This window comes from Dreissena polymorpha, chromosome 4 (genome assembly GCF_020536995.1).
Source record: "Dreissena polymorpha isolate Duluth1 chromosome 4, UMN_Dpol_1.0, whole genome shotgun sequence".
Classification (NCBI taxonomy): Eukaryota; Metazoa; Mollusca; class Bivalvia; order Myida; family Dreissenidae; genus Dreissena; species Dreissena polymorpha.
This window is the reverse complement of record NC_068358.1, coordinates 43,623,003-43,639,276: the sequence shown is the minus strand read 5'-3', so window position 1 is coordinate 43,639,276 and position 16,274 is coordinate 43,623,003. Positions and strand designations below refer to the sequence as shown.

Here is a 16,274-nt window from a genome sequence, read left to right as displayed (position 1 = left end):
AACTGTTATTTATATCTTACAGAACTGACATCATAGCCAAGAGACTACTAAGAGCTTATCAAAATGATCTTAAAGCTAATGCTTTAAATAAGAAGGCAAAGTAAACATATAACACTTTCTTCTTTTTTTTGTTTGCTTTGACCTGTTATTTTATCTGCAAAGAAAAACTGCAGAAATGTAAAACTTATTCTGACAAAATTAACTGACAATAACCTGGCCTCATGTTTAAATACAACATTTTGGGAACTAGAAATTATTAAACAAAACAAAAAACTCTAAATAAATTAACACAGAGAAAACTTTGATCTACATCTAAGTGTAATACGAACTTAACTAAAGCAACATATTTCCATCAAAATTCAAGGTATTAAGCCATTTTTTTTCAAATTTCCGAAAGAATGACCTTCCCTTACTGGTGCCAAAAGCAATCCCATACCAAGTCTGCAAAATAGCCACCTACAAATACAATGTGAAACTCACTGGTATCTGGAGAGCCACAGGATCCACCGGCTGCCTGAAAGGCAGAGATTCTGGGTCTTGTCGATACAACTTTCAAGAGTTGGCATCAATGCCTGGCGGCAACTCGTCTGGCTTGAAAACTGAAAGTACACGAAATTGAGTGTTTCTATGTATTGTTCACAATTTTCAGAAAGATCCAGCATAATATAACAGTTGAAAAATGTACCGCACTTTGCGGTATCTTAATTTTTTTAATAATGGATGGATTATCCTCATGTTTTTTTGCAGTAAATGAATCATGTAAAAATTTGTCTTTTGAAATTGCTTTTTACCTAGAACCATTTTCCAGCCCAGCTCAGATAGATATCCTTAGAACAAATGTTTTGATTAAGTGTAATTCTGAAAGGGCAAAAAGTGGGACTTCCGAAGTGTTCACAGTGATTCACAATTGTCATAAAAAGAAAATGACTCACTTTTCTTTGACCTAGGAGGTTTGAGCTGTGCAGGTGAGGGTACTGGGGTGGTGCCTGAGGGCTGGCTGGTGTCCATGGGGCTGGACTTCATGTCCTCACCAGAGTCCAGGGGCTCCGTCTTGGGTGTGGACACCCCACCAGTGTCCAGACTGGTCAGCTCCTCTTTCACTGACCGCATACCAGGCTCTTGCTTCACCTGCAAACATACACACACCTTCTGTTAGCTGACAGCCTCTGGGTGATATCAACACATTACATGCATATTATACATACAAACCTTATCAATACAAATATTGAAAACATATACTGACTTGATCTTTTATACCAACACATTCAGACAAAAATTACACAATAGGCAAAAGGAATACCTTATATAATTATTTATACCTTTAATTTTAAGTACTTGTGCAACAAACTAACCACATCTACAACTTGGGTATAAAATAGTCTTTAAAATCGCAACATATAAGTAATTAATATGCTCTGTACCGTGATTTTTTTTGCTTCTTATAAAGTACCGGAAAACAGCAATTTCAAAATAAGGAAAAACTACAATTGCCCGCTGCTGTCAAAAAAAATTCCGAAATTAAATGCAACGTTTAGTTTCCCTATGAAGCTCTATGGAAATCTGCAGATCCCCGGAAAAATCACACCCCTGCTATGGCTCATTTAAACGCCCTCAAGTACCCTTGGACTAACAACCAGTATTTGGTGTCTTTGGGAGAGATCTAAAGACATTCCCACAGTTGAATTCGAACCCATGACCTCCGGGTCGCTAGGCAGACACCATATCCACTATGCCACGGCAACCTTTTACCATTTTATGGACAAATTGTAATCCAAATAAAACAACACCCGTGTGTAGAGAATCAGACATATTTTGAGTCATATATAAGCCAACAAGAAAATCTCCTTTTATAGAACAATTTTGATGTTTTCCACAAACAATTTTCAACCTGCCTATCTTAACTTGGTTACACTTTCGCAGGTTCAAACAATAAGGGTAGCAATTTTTACAATAACTTTGGTAAATGGCAGTCAGCCCATAAGACACCTCTGTTGGATTTCCTTAGCCTTAAAATTTTACAGAAACAAAACAGCAATAAGTAAAATACTCTTGCAAGAACTCAAAACATATCATACCTCAGTCTTAATCTCTGTCTTGATTTCTGTCTTGATGTCCATGGGGATGGTGCTGTTGAGGGAATTGGAGGCAGGGAACGGCGTGGAGATCGTATGGCCCTGCTCAGAGGAGGGGAGGGGCGAGGACAGTACCTCAGACAGGCTCTGGGGTTGAGTGTTCACATCTAATGTGCCTTCCAGCTTCACCATCTTCTTGTCCTGGCCACCAGTCAGAGAAGACATGCCATCCTGTGAAGTTCACATTAAAAAAAATCCTGACTTTCCGCTGTTATGCATATTTGTTCATATATTAAGCCACTTGGTATATGTTAACAAAGGAATGATCCATGCATTTAAAAGCAGATCCTTACAAAAGCTGTTAACAGAAATTAGACTTCTTAAAACGACTTTCCCAAAACCCATTCAAAGCATTTGCTATGATTTCATAACACGTCTCATCATCTAAGAGTGTCAATCTTATGAAAGAAAATGATTTGATAAATTTTTATGATCTTACCATGTTGATATTGTTTGGTAATGAAGATGTAGCAGTGTAAGCTGACGGCATTGTCGACACTAGAGTATCCACTGACGACCTATTAGCCATAGTTGCCAGGCTGTTACTAGCGGGGAGTCCCTGGGGTGAGGCAGACTGCATGGCGCCCATCTGTGCTCCAGGCATCATCCCTGGTGTGACTTGCCGCATCTTGTTGGCGAGCATGTTGGGATTCTGTGCCTGTTGGCCTAGCTGATGCTGAAGGTGCTGCATTTGCTGCTGTGTCTGTGGTTGTTGAGTGTGGTTCATCATCTGGCCTGGCATGCGTGCACCCATGGGTTCAAACTGCTGAGTGTTAAGACCAGGGTTCATTTGTGGTGGGTTCGATGGTAGGTTCATCTGGAAGCAACAAGAACAATCACGTGATTTGTTTCAATTAATTCATCAGGATAAATATATGAAGAGTAGAAAGATGATGGAAATAACATTAATCAGTGCAAATTAATTCGAATACTTACAAGTGGAGGTGTGGTTCGACTGGGTCCCGGCTGCATGGCAGGCATTCTGGGGCCCATACCAGGGGTTGCTATGCTGGTCTGGTTTCCAAACAGGTCACCAGGCAAGTTGGACATAGGGTTAGACATTGGACCATCTAAAACATTTTAAGTACATAAACAATTGACACCCTGTTTACTATATTATCATAAAAAGTTAAACCTTTCTTGGCTTGATTGCATGGAAAGCCCAAGGCTTATCTGAAACATTCTTTAGCCCGTTTCCTGGGACTAGAACCAGTACTTGGTTTCTTTGTCGGAGATCTAAAGAATGCTCCCACAGTGGGGATCCAAACCGTGACCTCCTGGCAGCTAGACGGACACCATATCAATTTTGCCATGGCAACCTCAAATATCATATCAAGTTAAAAGTGCTTACTAATTTATTTTTTTGTTAAATGTGATTTTCAGACCTTTAAGGTAAAGAAAATAGCTTAATCCACATTAAAATTTCACAAAAAGTCTTCATTTTCAATCAGATCCTAACATTTTTCAATAATATTGCAATGTTAAGGAAGGGAAGAAACCAGAATCAAACCTTTGTAGATTATCAAATCAGTAGACAGTACAATCAATTTTTCTCTTAAAAATGTCAAACAAAACTCACAACCCAATTCTTAACAAGGGCTGTTTGTAAAACATGCATGCCCCCCATATGTGCTGTCAGTTGTAGTGGAAGCCATTGTGTGAATATGTTTTTAGTCACTGTGACCTTGACCTTTGACCTGGAATCATCCTTTGACCTGGAATCATCTGGAAACCATTTTACTATTTCGGGTCACTGTGACCTTGACCTTTGACCTAGTGACCTGAAAATCAATAGGGGTCATCTGCCAGTCATGATCAATGTGCCTATAAAGTTTCATGATCCTAGGCGTAAGCATTCTTGAGTTATCATCCGGAAACCATTTTACTGTTTCGAGTCACTGTGACCTTGACCTTTGATCTAGTGACCTGAAAATCAATAGGGGTCATCTGCCAGTCATAATCAATGTACCTACGAAGTTTCATGATTCTAGATGTAAGCATTCTTGAGTTATCATCCAGAAACCATTTTACTACTTTGAGTCACTGTGACCTTGACCTTTGACCTGAAAATCACTAGGGGTAATCTGACAGTCATGATCAATGTACCTATGAAGTTTCATGATCCTAGGCCTAAGCGCTCTTGAGTTATCATCCGGAAACCATCTGGTGGATGGACGGACCGACGTATGCAAAACATTATATCCCATCTTCTGCGAAGGGGGGCATAACAAATTAAAAGAATGAGAGCATAAGAAGCCCAACTGACTGGTTTGAGCATTAGGCCTGATTGGGCTCATTCCTGGCACATCTGTCCCTGCACCCTGCTGCTTGTGTTGTTCCTCACGGCGACGGATACGCTTCTCCTCCAACTCTTTCTGGATTTTGTAGATCTTCTCCGCCAAAAAGTGGTAATATTCCTCCTGTTTGACCAGTCAAAACATTTACTCATTTTGGTATTGTAAGTTTGTTTCCATGAAAGTATTGTATTATACATTGAGTAAACAGCTCTGTTAAAAGCAAGTTATAGCAATTATTTAACAAACATTTTTAAATGCCTGACAAACTCTCTGACCGGTCAGTAGCAGGAATGACTGATACAGTCCATTTTATAATGGCTTAATGTGGCTTTAATGTGGGTTTCACCTTCGATGCTGATACTGATTTTTTGGAATGTCTGATTATCGTTAAATTTTAACAAGGGGGTCAAGATCATCAGGGGCATGATTGGAATTATCTATGAACTGGACTGCAATCTAGTGTCACAAAACAAATATCAAAGCGGTTGGCTTTTTGGGTTCAGAAAAAGTTGTTTCCTGTTATTGTGCTATGTAATTCAATATTGAAGTAATCCAAGATACCAATACAAAATATCAATGTTCTAACCAAGTTCATTAAAGACTGGACTATAAATGTGACTCAGAGTGGTAAAAAGGTTTTACTAGTACCATAAAATGAACAAGGGACAAAAATTGTCACAAAACCAGGTTTTCAATGTGAAAAAAGTCTGATAAAGGGAGACAACTCAAACTGAACTGATTATTTATAATTAGCCCCCTTTGAATTAAAATAAATATATTTTTAGTTGTGGCGACCTTGACCTTGGAGATGTTGACGTAATTCTTTCATGCCACAGCCCATCCCATGATGGTGAACAAATGTGCCAAATGATTTTAAAATCTCACAATGAATGACATAGTTAATGCCCGGACAAGCTCATTTATGGCCATTTTTGACCTTTGAACCCAAAGTGTGACCTTGACCTTGGAGATATCGCCGTAATTTTTTCACGCGACACACCATCTAATGATGATGAACATACGTGCCAAATGATTTTAAAATCTGACAATGAACGAAAAAGTTATGGCCCAGACAAACTTGTTCTGCCCGCTGACATTCGCCAATCTAATAACCAGTTTTTTCCTTTGGAAAACCTGGTTAAAATGCCCCAACCCCTAGCCGCCATGTTTTCAACTCACTACAAACAGTTTCACACTAATCCAAGATATCATAAGAAAACAGTTCTGACCAAGTTTCATGAAAATTGGGCAATAGATGTGATTTCTAAAGTGTAAACAAGGTTTTACTAAAGCCATATAATGAAAAATGCCCCGCCCCTAGCGGTCATGTTTTTTAACCAACCAAATTTTTTTTAGAACTCATCTGTTCGCTGCCGATCGCCATTGTCGCAACTTGCAGCATATTTTCAAAAGTGGCAACATTTTTTTGCGTGACGCGAATTACATAACTGGCAGTCTGTGCTAATTTCTTGCCTTGCAAATTACTGGAGCATATTTAGTCATCAAATTGTGTACAAAAAAGCCCCAGGGTCATTAATAGTTATTGCTAATTGCCCCTTGGTTCCAGATGAGTGACAACCTGTTAAAGATTATCTTTAAAATTAAGCATATTTTTTAATGCGGAAATGCGGTTTCCTTTTATTTCAAAACAAGGTTTATCTACACTTTTTTTGGAATTGATTTCTTAATTTTTTGTACTGGCCTCAATCTTAAACAAGGGCTGTTTGTAAAACATGCATGCCCCCCATATGGGCTGTCCATTGTAGTGGCAGCCATTGTGTGAATACGATTTTTGTCACTGTGACCTTGACCTTTGACCTAGTGACCTGAAAATCAATAGGGGTCATCTGCGAGTCACGATCAATGTACCTATGAAGTGTCATGATCCCAGGCAAAAGCGTTCTTGAGTTATCATCCGAAAATCATTTTACTATTTCGGGTCACCGTGACCTTGACCTTTGACCTTGTGACCTCAAAATCAATAGGGGTCATCTGCAAGTCATGATGAATCTACCAATGAAGTTTCATGATCCTAGGCGTATGTGTTCTCGAGTTATCATACGAAAACCATTTTACTATTTCGGGTCACCGTGACCTTGACCTTTGACCTAGTGACCTCAAAATCAATAGGGGTCATCTGCGAGTTATGATCAATCTACCCATGAAGTTTCATGATCCTAGGCGTATGCATTCTTGAGTTATCATCCGGAAACCATTTTACTATTTCGGGTCACCGTGACCTTGACCTTTGACCTAGTGACCTCAAAATCAATAGGGGTCATCTGTAAGTCATGATCAATCTACCCATGAAGTTTCATGATCCTAGGCGTATGCGTTCTTGAGTTATCATTCAAAAACCATTTTACTATTTCGGGTCACAGTGACCTTGACCTTTGACCTAGTGACCTCAAAATCAATAGGGGTCATCTGCGAGTCATGATCAATGTACCTATGAAGTTTCATGATCCTAGGCCCAAGCGTTCTTGAGTTATCGTCTGACAACCACCTGGTGGACGGACCGACAGACCGACCAACATGAGCAAAGCAATATACCCCCTCTTCTTCGAAGGGGGGCATAAAAAGTGGCGACAACTTTTTTAGGCCAGTGAAATCCCTGTATCCAAGGTATCATTGAGACAAATATTCTGACAATGTTTCTCGAAGACCAAACAATGAATCTGGCCCCTAGAGTGTTAACAAGGTTTTACTATAGCCATAATTACATAGCCATATTGGAAAAATTCCCCACCTCCTTGCGTCCATGTTTTTAAAGCAACTGAAACCATTTTCGAACTTGTCCATGATATAATTGGGACAAATCATCTGACCAAATTTCATGATGATCGGACAATAAATGTGGCCTCTAGAGTGTTAACCAGGCTTTACTATAGCCATATAAGGAACAATGCCCCGCAACCCTGACTGCCACGTTTTTCAACCATGCCCCCCCCCCCCCCCCTGGCTGCCACGTTTTTCAACCAATCAGAACCATTTTCAAACTCGTCCAAGATAATATTGGGACAAATCATCTGACCAAATTCATTAGGACCGGACAATAAATGTGGCCCCTAGAGTGTAAACAATGCAAATGTTGACGCCACACAACGCACAACAGACACAGGCGATCATATAAGCTCACCATGAGCACATTGTAGTTAGGTGAGCTAAAGAGAAAAAACTTCTGACCTCAGGGAATTTCAGATACCAATTCTTTTTTTTTTAGTTTTTTAAATCAAGTTTTAAGACATACAATAGGGGACCCAAAGGGTACCATATGAATTGCACATGTTAACTTAAAAGTTGTTACCTAACTGGCTATTTAAACAATTGTACAACCTCCCGCTTTATTTTTATTTCAACACAAAAAACACTTCTTTAATATATTTGCTGAATTAATTAGTAGTTTGCTCAATACACATACTCTACTATTGGCTGTTTCATACATGTCCCCTTCCACTTTTCTTGCATATGCAACAAGATTGTTCATCCTTCTGTCCTTTAATGCAGCTGGATCTGGAGTGGGGAATATTGCTTGAACCCTGAAGAAAAATAACAACTTTATAGCTGAGCCAGTCATATAAGAAAGTGTTGTAAAAGAAAAACAGAAATACAAAATTTCATTTGTTTTAAAATATGATTTGGGAAATATCCTGTTTATTCAAAAATAGTAACTTATTTGTTAGACTAGTGCCCTTACATGTCCTTTATCCTGAAAATTAAAGTACTTGTCCTGGGCTTAAAATCTTATTATGTTACTTTTCAGTAATTTAACAACATATATTAAGCGATATTTTTACAGAAGTTGTATTTGAACAAGTTCGCTCACCTGATACATGTAGGAAAAAACTATTTATGTACCGATTTTGTAATGTTTGTGTGGTTTCTATCTAAGTTTTTTATTCTGTACATATATGCAGAGATTTGATATGGTTTAAGACAGTATTAGAACAAACAAGATTGTTAATTACCATATAAGTCTACACAAATAATTTTAGCCCAAGGGCATGATGATTTTTGACCCCTGAGACAAGATACATGTTTGAAAAAACTATCAGAGGACAACTTTTAAAATGTGACATGAGATTTGTCACAGACGTGACGTATACCCCCAAGTGCCACATTGACACAGACTATTTTGCATGCTGTCTTCACAAAACAAGAGAATCTAATTTTTTGCGATCTTTAAGAATTATTATGCCAATATAATTTATGGCCTTTTTGACCTTTGAACTCAAAGTGTGAACTTGACCTTGGAGATATCAACATAATTCTTTCATTTGATACACCGTCCAATGACGGTGAACAAATGATTATAAAATCTCACAATGAACGACATAGTTATGGCCCGGACAAGCTCAATTATGGCAATTTTTGACCTTTGAGCTCAGTGTGACCTTTACCTTGGAGATATTGACGTAATTCTTTCGCGCAACACACTGTCCAATGATGATGAACAAATGTGCCAAATGATTTGAAAATCTTACAATGAACAACATAGTTATGGCCCGGACAAGCTCATTTATGGCCTTTTTTTACCTTTGAACTCAAAGTGTGACCTTGGAAATATCAACGTAATTCTTTCGCATGACACATAGTCCAATGATGGCTATGTAAGCGTTTCCGATCGCCAAAATCGCCAAAGGCGATTGAATCTTTCAGCTGGCGATTAAAGTTTAAAATGTGAATGAAAATGGCGATTGCAAAAAACTAGGGATGGCAACGGTTAATCGGTTAACCGGTTATCCGTTTCTTAAGGAGGTTAACCGATTACAAAATTAATATTCGGTTACTCTTGCAGAAAACGCATTTTTTTTGTTGAACGAAATTAATGCTCAAATCGTAAGTTTTGTTTTTACTTCATTTCACTGTATTGGCTAATCCGCTAATCTGATAGCAAATTATCGGCAATTACCACCCCGTGATGCCCCCCTGTTGATCGAAAGCGATTAGAGTTGTAAACCAGCGGGGTGCAGTGGTCTCATGAGCAGGCACACGAGCACCTACTCTGCAGTGTGTTTGTTTGGCACTTTACAGTCTATTGTGTTTCAATTATTCAAATATTGATAAATTTAAATTATAAACTGACCAATTACGCTTGTCAATTAGCAGATTTGACTGCGATATGTCCTTTTTTTTTTTATAAATAGAACATCAACGTGAATATCCAGTATAAAGTCGGTAAAGCTTGATCAGATAGCACGCATTTAAAAAGTAAAGCGACAATCTATAATCATGCCTCTATCATCGAATGCCTGGAAATTTTTCAAACGGGCTGCTGACAAGAAATCAGCTACATGCATACTATGCCCAACGACACTGTCGTTGCAGGGGGGTACACCCAAGCTCAGTAATCACATGAGATTAAAACACCGCTGAATTTCGACGTGAGCCATCTCCAGTAAAGCTGATATCACTGGACTGCTATGTAAATACTCCGAAAAAGATGACTGGCTCAGAAAGCGAGTCAATTACAATATCTTTTTGCATGATATGATATGTCACAATTTACACGTGCCGTGAAATATGCCATTGTTTGTCTACCATTTCTTGATAAAAATCAATAAAGCGGGACACTGATTACACCCGATCACTTTTGTTTTAACAACTATTGCAAACTTTAACGATTTGCCTGTGCAAAATATATTTACGCTAATTGACAATTGTTATTAATCAGCAAACTGATAATGCATGTAATTCTTAAAGGATAATGGGTGTTAATAAAACACAACACAATTCAAATACTGCACTAGCTTTTATTGATCGAGATGTAGAACAATAATTATGTGTGAATGACGTGAAGCTAATATTACAACAAAGAAATATCACAGTTCACCGACAAGCATATGAAAAATTGTTTATAAACTCATACGTTTTTCGGATGTTGTTTTTTTTATTTATGTGGTACAAAGACAGGCGGTTAACCGGTTAACCGCTCGAATATCAAGACAGGTGAACCGGTTACGGATTTGCTTAGGTTTGCCACCCCTACAAAAAACCCTGATATTTCTCATAAGTATATAATATTCCCTACTTTTAAAGAGAACTCTGTACCGATTTCCACATGTAATCGCCATAAAAGCTCCGGGTGGTAAGAGATAAGAGATAACCGGATGCCCTTATCGTATATTCAAGCCACATAACACAGTCATGTATGCTGACAGATGCATCACGGGAAATTTTCGGGTAACTTTCCAGTCGCCAAACTGTGATATTTAACGTCCAATCGGTTACGAGAATGTTTATGGAGGCGGAGTTATATAGCGATTATTATTTTTGATTGACGTCGGTCACAGAGTAAGCGTTTATCGCAGGTTAATTAACAGTTGTAGCATTAATACGTGATATAAAACCGGTAAATAAAGCAGAACATTAAAGGCGGTTTCGGGCATCATCATCACACCTATTTACCGTACTGTAAACAATCATTAATTATGAGAAGTTAATTGCAATTGGTGAGCAGTGTAAATTTACTTACGGCGAGTAAGTTGTGAAAAACAAAACCCGTTAATAATTTGATGCGGTAACAAATTAAATCCAGTGCATGTATATTTTATCATGTCTATTTGTAGAACTGATTTACACCGTTTGTATACAGCCACGTGATAATAACTATTCACTATGCATTAATACCGGTATGCCATGTAGAACCCGTGTTATAAGAAAGAGCGCGAAATTATTGCTGTCGTCTGCAATGCCAAGTTCTACGCATGCAAAGCATGCATTTTTAAAAACAGACGATGTGTAACTAAATATAGTCTAGCCGCACAGTACATGCAGTATTAAAGACTTACAAATTTACCGGTACGTTTGAATAAACAAGATGTGTTTGTGAAACACAATGTCCCCCTATACGACGTTTGACCTTGTAGGATGACCTTGACCTTGTGAAGGATGACCTTGACCTTTCACCACTCAAAATGTGCAGCTCCATGAGATACACATGCATGCCAAATATCAAGTTGCTATCTTCAATATTGCAAAAGTATTCATAAAATAAGCGATTTCGGCCACATATATTTGACCTCTGACCTTGAAGGATGACCGTGACCTTGACCTTTCACCACTCAAAATGTGCAGCTCCATGAGATGCACATCCATGCCAAATATCAAGTTGCTATCTTCAATATTGCAAAAGTATTCATAAAATGAGCGATTTTGGCCACATATATTTGACCTCTGACCTTGAAGGATGACCTTGACCTTTCACCACTCAAAATGTGCAGCTTCATGAGATACACATGAATGCCAAATATGAAGTTGCTATCTTCAATGTAGCAAAAGTTATTGCAAAATGTTAAAGTTGGCGCAAACAGACCAACAGACAGACAGGGCAAAAACAATATGTCCCCCACTGGCACTACTATAGTGGGGGACAACTACTATAGTGGGGGACATAATTATATCTTGCAACTATGGAAAACTATTTCAATTCAAGAATACATTGCAGTAAATGTATTTTTTAAGAATCAAGAAGCACCAGACTATGGCAAAAATTATTGGGAGAAGGGGGGGGGGGGGGGGGGGGGGGGGGGGGGGAGGGGGGCGAAAAGGAGTTACGCAAGACCCACCCAATCAAAGACCGGGGCATATCTGAAAGTTCTAACATTGTATACTGTTTATGCCAGTGCATGAAAATAAATATAAATGAAAAATAAAAAAAAACATGAAATTAATAACAAATAATTTATTTAAATGTGACTTCATTGATAATTTAATACAATCGTTATTGATACCTATAGATTCATGATAATGATTATGGCGTTCATTGAGCAAATAAGGTTATAATGTCGGTCATCATCGTAGTGCTGAAATTTGGCTACTAATTTTTTTTCCTTAGCGCCAACCTAGCATGGTGAACAAATGTGCCAAATGATTTTTAAATCTCACAATGAACAACATAGTGCCCAGACAAGCTCATTTATGGCCATTTTTTGACCTTTGAACTCAAAGTGTGACCTTGACCTTTGGGATATCGACGTAATTCTTTTGCGCGACACACCGTCCAATGATGGTCAACAAATGTGCCGAATGATTTAAAAATCTCACAATGAACAACATAGTTATTGCCCGGACAAGATTTCGGGACAGACCAACAAAGTGACTCCTATATAAATATATAAATATTTGGTTACCTCAACAGTGGGGTAAATTTGAACAAATGTGAATGATTTGAACACATTTGGTATAGGACAACTATACAATGTTACACACACTTTACTAACCCTCTAACTTTTGTGATTTCAGAGAGCCTATTTAAATCTTGAGACCCCTATGTGCAGCAAGTTTTTACCCCAAGGTTATTATTTGAACAAAATTGAACACGAGGGCCATCAGGCCCTAAGGCGCTCACCTGAAAGCCAAAGGAACTAGACTATTCTGAAAAAAATGCAAGCTGATTCATGAAGATTATTTTGGACCCAAAAAGTGACTTTTAACAAGTTTTTTTTATATTTGACCTTGTGACCTAGTTTTTGAGCTCATATGACAAAGCTTCAATCTCTGGCAAAATTTCATTGGGACAAATGTTCTGACCAAGTTTCATAAAGATTGGCCAATAAATGTGGCTAATATAGTGTCAACAAGTTTTCACTAAAGCCATATAAGGACAACTGCCCCCCCCCCCCCCTGGCAGCCATGTTTTTCAACAAACCATAACCATTTTCAAACTCACTCAAGCTATTGTTAGAACAAATGTTCAGATCAAGTTTCATAAAGATTGGATAATAAATGTGACTTCTAGAGTGTTAACAAGGTTTTGTAGTAAATAGCCATTTAAGGAAAAATGCCACGCCCCCTTGCAGCCATGTTTTTTAACTGATCTCAACCATTTTTGAACTCGTCCAAGATATTATTGGGACACATGTTCTGACAAAGTTTCATGAAGATCGGACAAAAAAATGTGACTTCTAAGGTGTTAACAAGGTTTTACTATAGCAAACTGCCACGCCCCCTGGCGGCCATGTTTTACAATCAACCGGAACCATTTTCGAACTCGTCCAAGATATTATTGGGACACATATTCTGAGTAAGTTTCATGAAGATTGGACAATAAATGTGGCCTCTAGAGTGTTAACAAGGTAAATGTTGACGTCGCACAACAGACAAAAGGCGATCACAATAGCTCACCATGAGCACGTTGTGCTCAGGTGAGCTAAAAAGGATCATCCTAATTTGATGTAACTGAGCAAATACCAAACCTCTCAGCCTTATGGTTTCAGATATTTTTTTCAAAGTTTACATACGAACATATGAAAATCAAGTAACCATAAGGAAGGCCCCAATGTTTATGCCAGAAGGAGGCATGATTTGACCAAAATTTGTAGAGGATCACCACAGGATGGTACACATCAAATATTTAACAAATTAGCATTTTGGTTTCAGAGACAGATGTTGACATTTCTATTTTTTAAATATATTTTTAGCTCCATAGATCTAGACATGCAAAAACTGAATTACTTGAATAACTCACAAACGATGTAAACTTAAGCTACCCAAGAGCACTATGTGCTCAGCTGAGTTAAAAAAATTAACGTAACTTTACTGCAAGATATGTTGAAAGCGTAAAATAAACAAGGGCTGTTTGTAAAACATGCATGCCCCCCATATGGGCTCTCCGTTGTAGTGACAGCCATTGAGTGAATATGTTTTTTGTCACTGTGACCTTGACCTTTGACCTAGTGACCTGAAAATCAATAGGGGTCATCCGCGAGTCATGATCAATCTACCTATCAAGTTTCATGATCCTAGGAATAAGCGTTCTTCAGTTATCATCCGGAAACCATTTTACTATTTCGGGTCATCGTGACCTTGACCTTTGACCTAGTGACCTGAAAATCAATAGGGGTCATCTGCGAGTCATGATCAATCTACCTATCAAGTTTCATGATCCTAGGCCTAAGCGTTCTTGAGTTATCATCCGGAAACCATTTTACTATTTCGGGTCACTGTGACATTGACCTTTGACCTAGTGACCTGAAAATCAATAGGGGTCATCTGCGAGTCATGATCAATCTACCTATCAAGTTTCATGATCCTAGGCCTAAGCGTTCTTGAGTTATCATCCGGAAACCATTTCACCATTTCGGGTCACTGTGACCTTGACCTTTGATCTAGTGACCTGAAAATCAATAGGGGTCATCTGCGAGTCATGATCAATCTACCTATCAAGTTTCATGATCCTAGGCCTAAGCGTTCTTGAGTTATCATCCGGAAACCATTTTACTATTTCGGGTCACCGTGACCTGGACCTTTGACCTAGTGACCTCAAAATCAATAGGGGTCATGTGCGAGTCATGATAAATGTACCTATGAAGTTTCATGATCCTAGGCCCAAGCGCTCTTGAGTTATCGTCTGACAACCACCTGGTGGACGGACTGACCGACATGAGCAAAGCAATATACCCCCTCTTCTTCGAAGGGGGGCATAATAAGGAAAACAAGCAGATTCGTTGAATTGCTGTCCCCCACCAAATACATTTTGTTTCTGGATGGGTGCAAATCCATTGATATAGGTATACTCCTATTTTTTTTTAGAGATATTGTTTTTATGCATTGCACTTCTCCTCACTGATATCTATACAACCATGAAAACTCATGTTGAAATCTTGCACTGTATCCAAGATAAAGCCTTGAAAAGTTACATCATACAAAAACAACAAAGGGAAATAATTCTTATTTAAAAAGGTTATGGTTCTTGTGCATGGCACTTCCTCCAAATGATTTCTACACACCCATTAAGTTTTACAGTACATTCCACGCATTTTCCCCAATTTCCCTCCATACTCCGCGGGGATTGACCTGGAGGGAGATTAAGAAAATCCCGCAAGACGCGGCGTTTGCATGATTTTGGACGCGGCGGTATACGATCGGCAAAACTGATAATCCGACGCTGCGACCCTCGGCGTTGGCAACACGGGGGAAACTCCGCGTTTTACGAGATAACAATCAATTTAAATTTGTTTGACTTCCTGATTTTCAAATAAAATTACATTTATTACAAGTACATACATGTACATGTAGTATAATATTTACAATAAAAAAAACAACAACCAAGATAGATCGATCCCGACGTGGTTATAGAAAATTATTTTGGAGGAAATATCAACTTATTCGCGGTATAATTTTGTTAAAAAATACCAAAGAAACTTTTAACCGAAATCAACAAAATTCAATGTTCTCTGCACTACAAAGTTTGTATAAAAAAAATCAATACACGCGGCAGGAGTATACCTTGACCTTGTACATTGCAGCATAATTTTCGCGCGCTTTTGTCGGGAAATATACATGATGACTGTATATTTGGAAGCATTTGTAAACGTCGTGTCAACATTAAAAATCGTAGTGTGTTTCGGATTACTAATTATTATTCTCATTTGGAAATTTTACGAAACATTTATTATTGTCTTATATGTGTTATGATTTAAATATTAATTTGTCAAATGTCTTATATTCATTCATATTGTAGACGTACCTGTGAATTAAAAAACATAATTTGTAAACATATTAATTTTCTATATACAATTATCTTTTTTATACATGAACACAGGGATGTATAATAGATTATACATCCCTGATATACATGTACTACAGTTTTTAAACAATTTATTATAACAGTGTTTTTATTTTTTTGGCATGCCCAGTAGCACACTGGCGTTGCGCGGCGGTAACTGATAAGAACGGAAATTGTCTGCATTTACCAACTAGGCTAAAGTCATACATGCCATACGTCCCGGATTGTCCGGGACAGTCCCGGAAATCTGTCAAATGTCCCGCTGTCCCGGAAATCTGTCAAATGTCCCGGAATTGACAAAATCCATATATACATGTACCTTATCTTAGGCTTAAC

General features: G+C 38.2%; 1 protein-coding gene across 1 annotated transcript in view; it reads right to left on the bottom strand.

Moving 5' to 3' along the window:
- The window catches only part of LOC127878378 (CREB-binding protein-like), a 55,990-nt gene that overhangs the window by 18,144 nt on the left and 21,572 nt on the right, over window positions 1-16,274 (bottom strand). The window contains exons 8-15 of the mRNA XM_052424903.1: window positions 7,851-7,968; window positions 4,399-4,552; window positions 3,069-3,202; window positions 2,572-2,949; window positions 2,076-2,303; window positions 933-1,128; window positions 799-827; window positions 481-549 (exon numbers count right to left, since the gene is read on the bottom strand). Of these exons, the coding sequence (XP_052280863.1) occupies window positions 481-549; window positions 799-827; window positions 933-1,128; window positions 2,076-2,303; window positions 2,572-2,949; window positions 3,069-3,202; window positions 4,399-4,552; window positions 7,851-7,968 (1,306 nt within the window). The remainder of the gene's footprint in view (window positions 1-480; window positions 550-798; window positions 828-932; window positions 1,129-2,075; window positions 2,304-2,571; window positions 2,950-3,068; window positions 3,203-4,398; window positions 4,553-7,850; window positions 7,969-16,274) is intronic.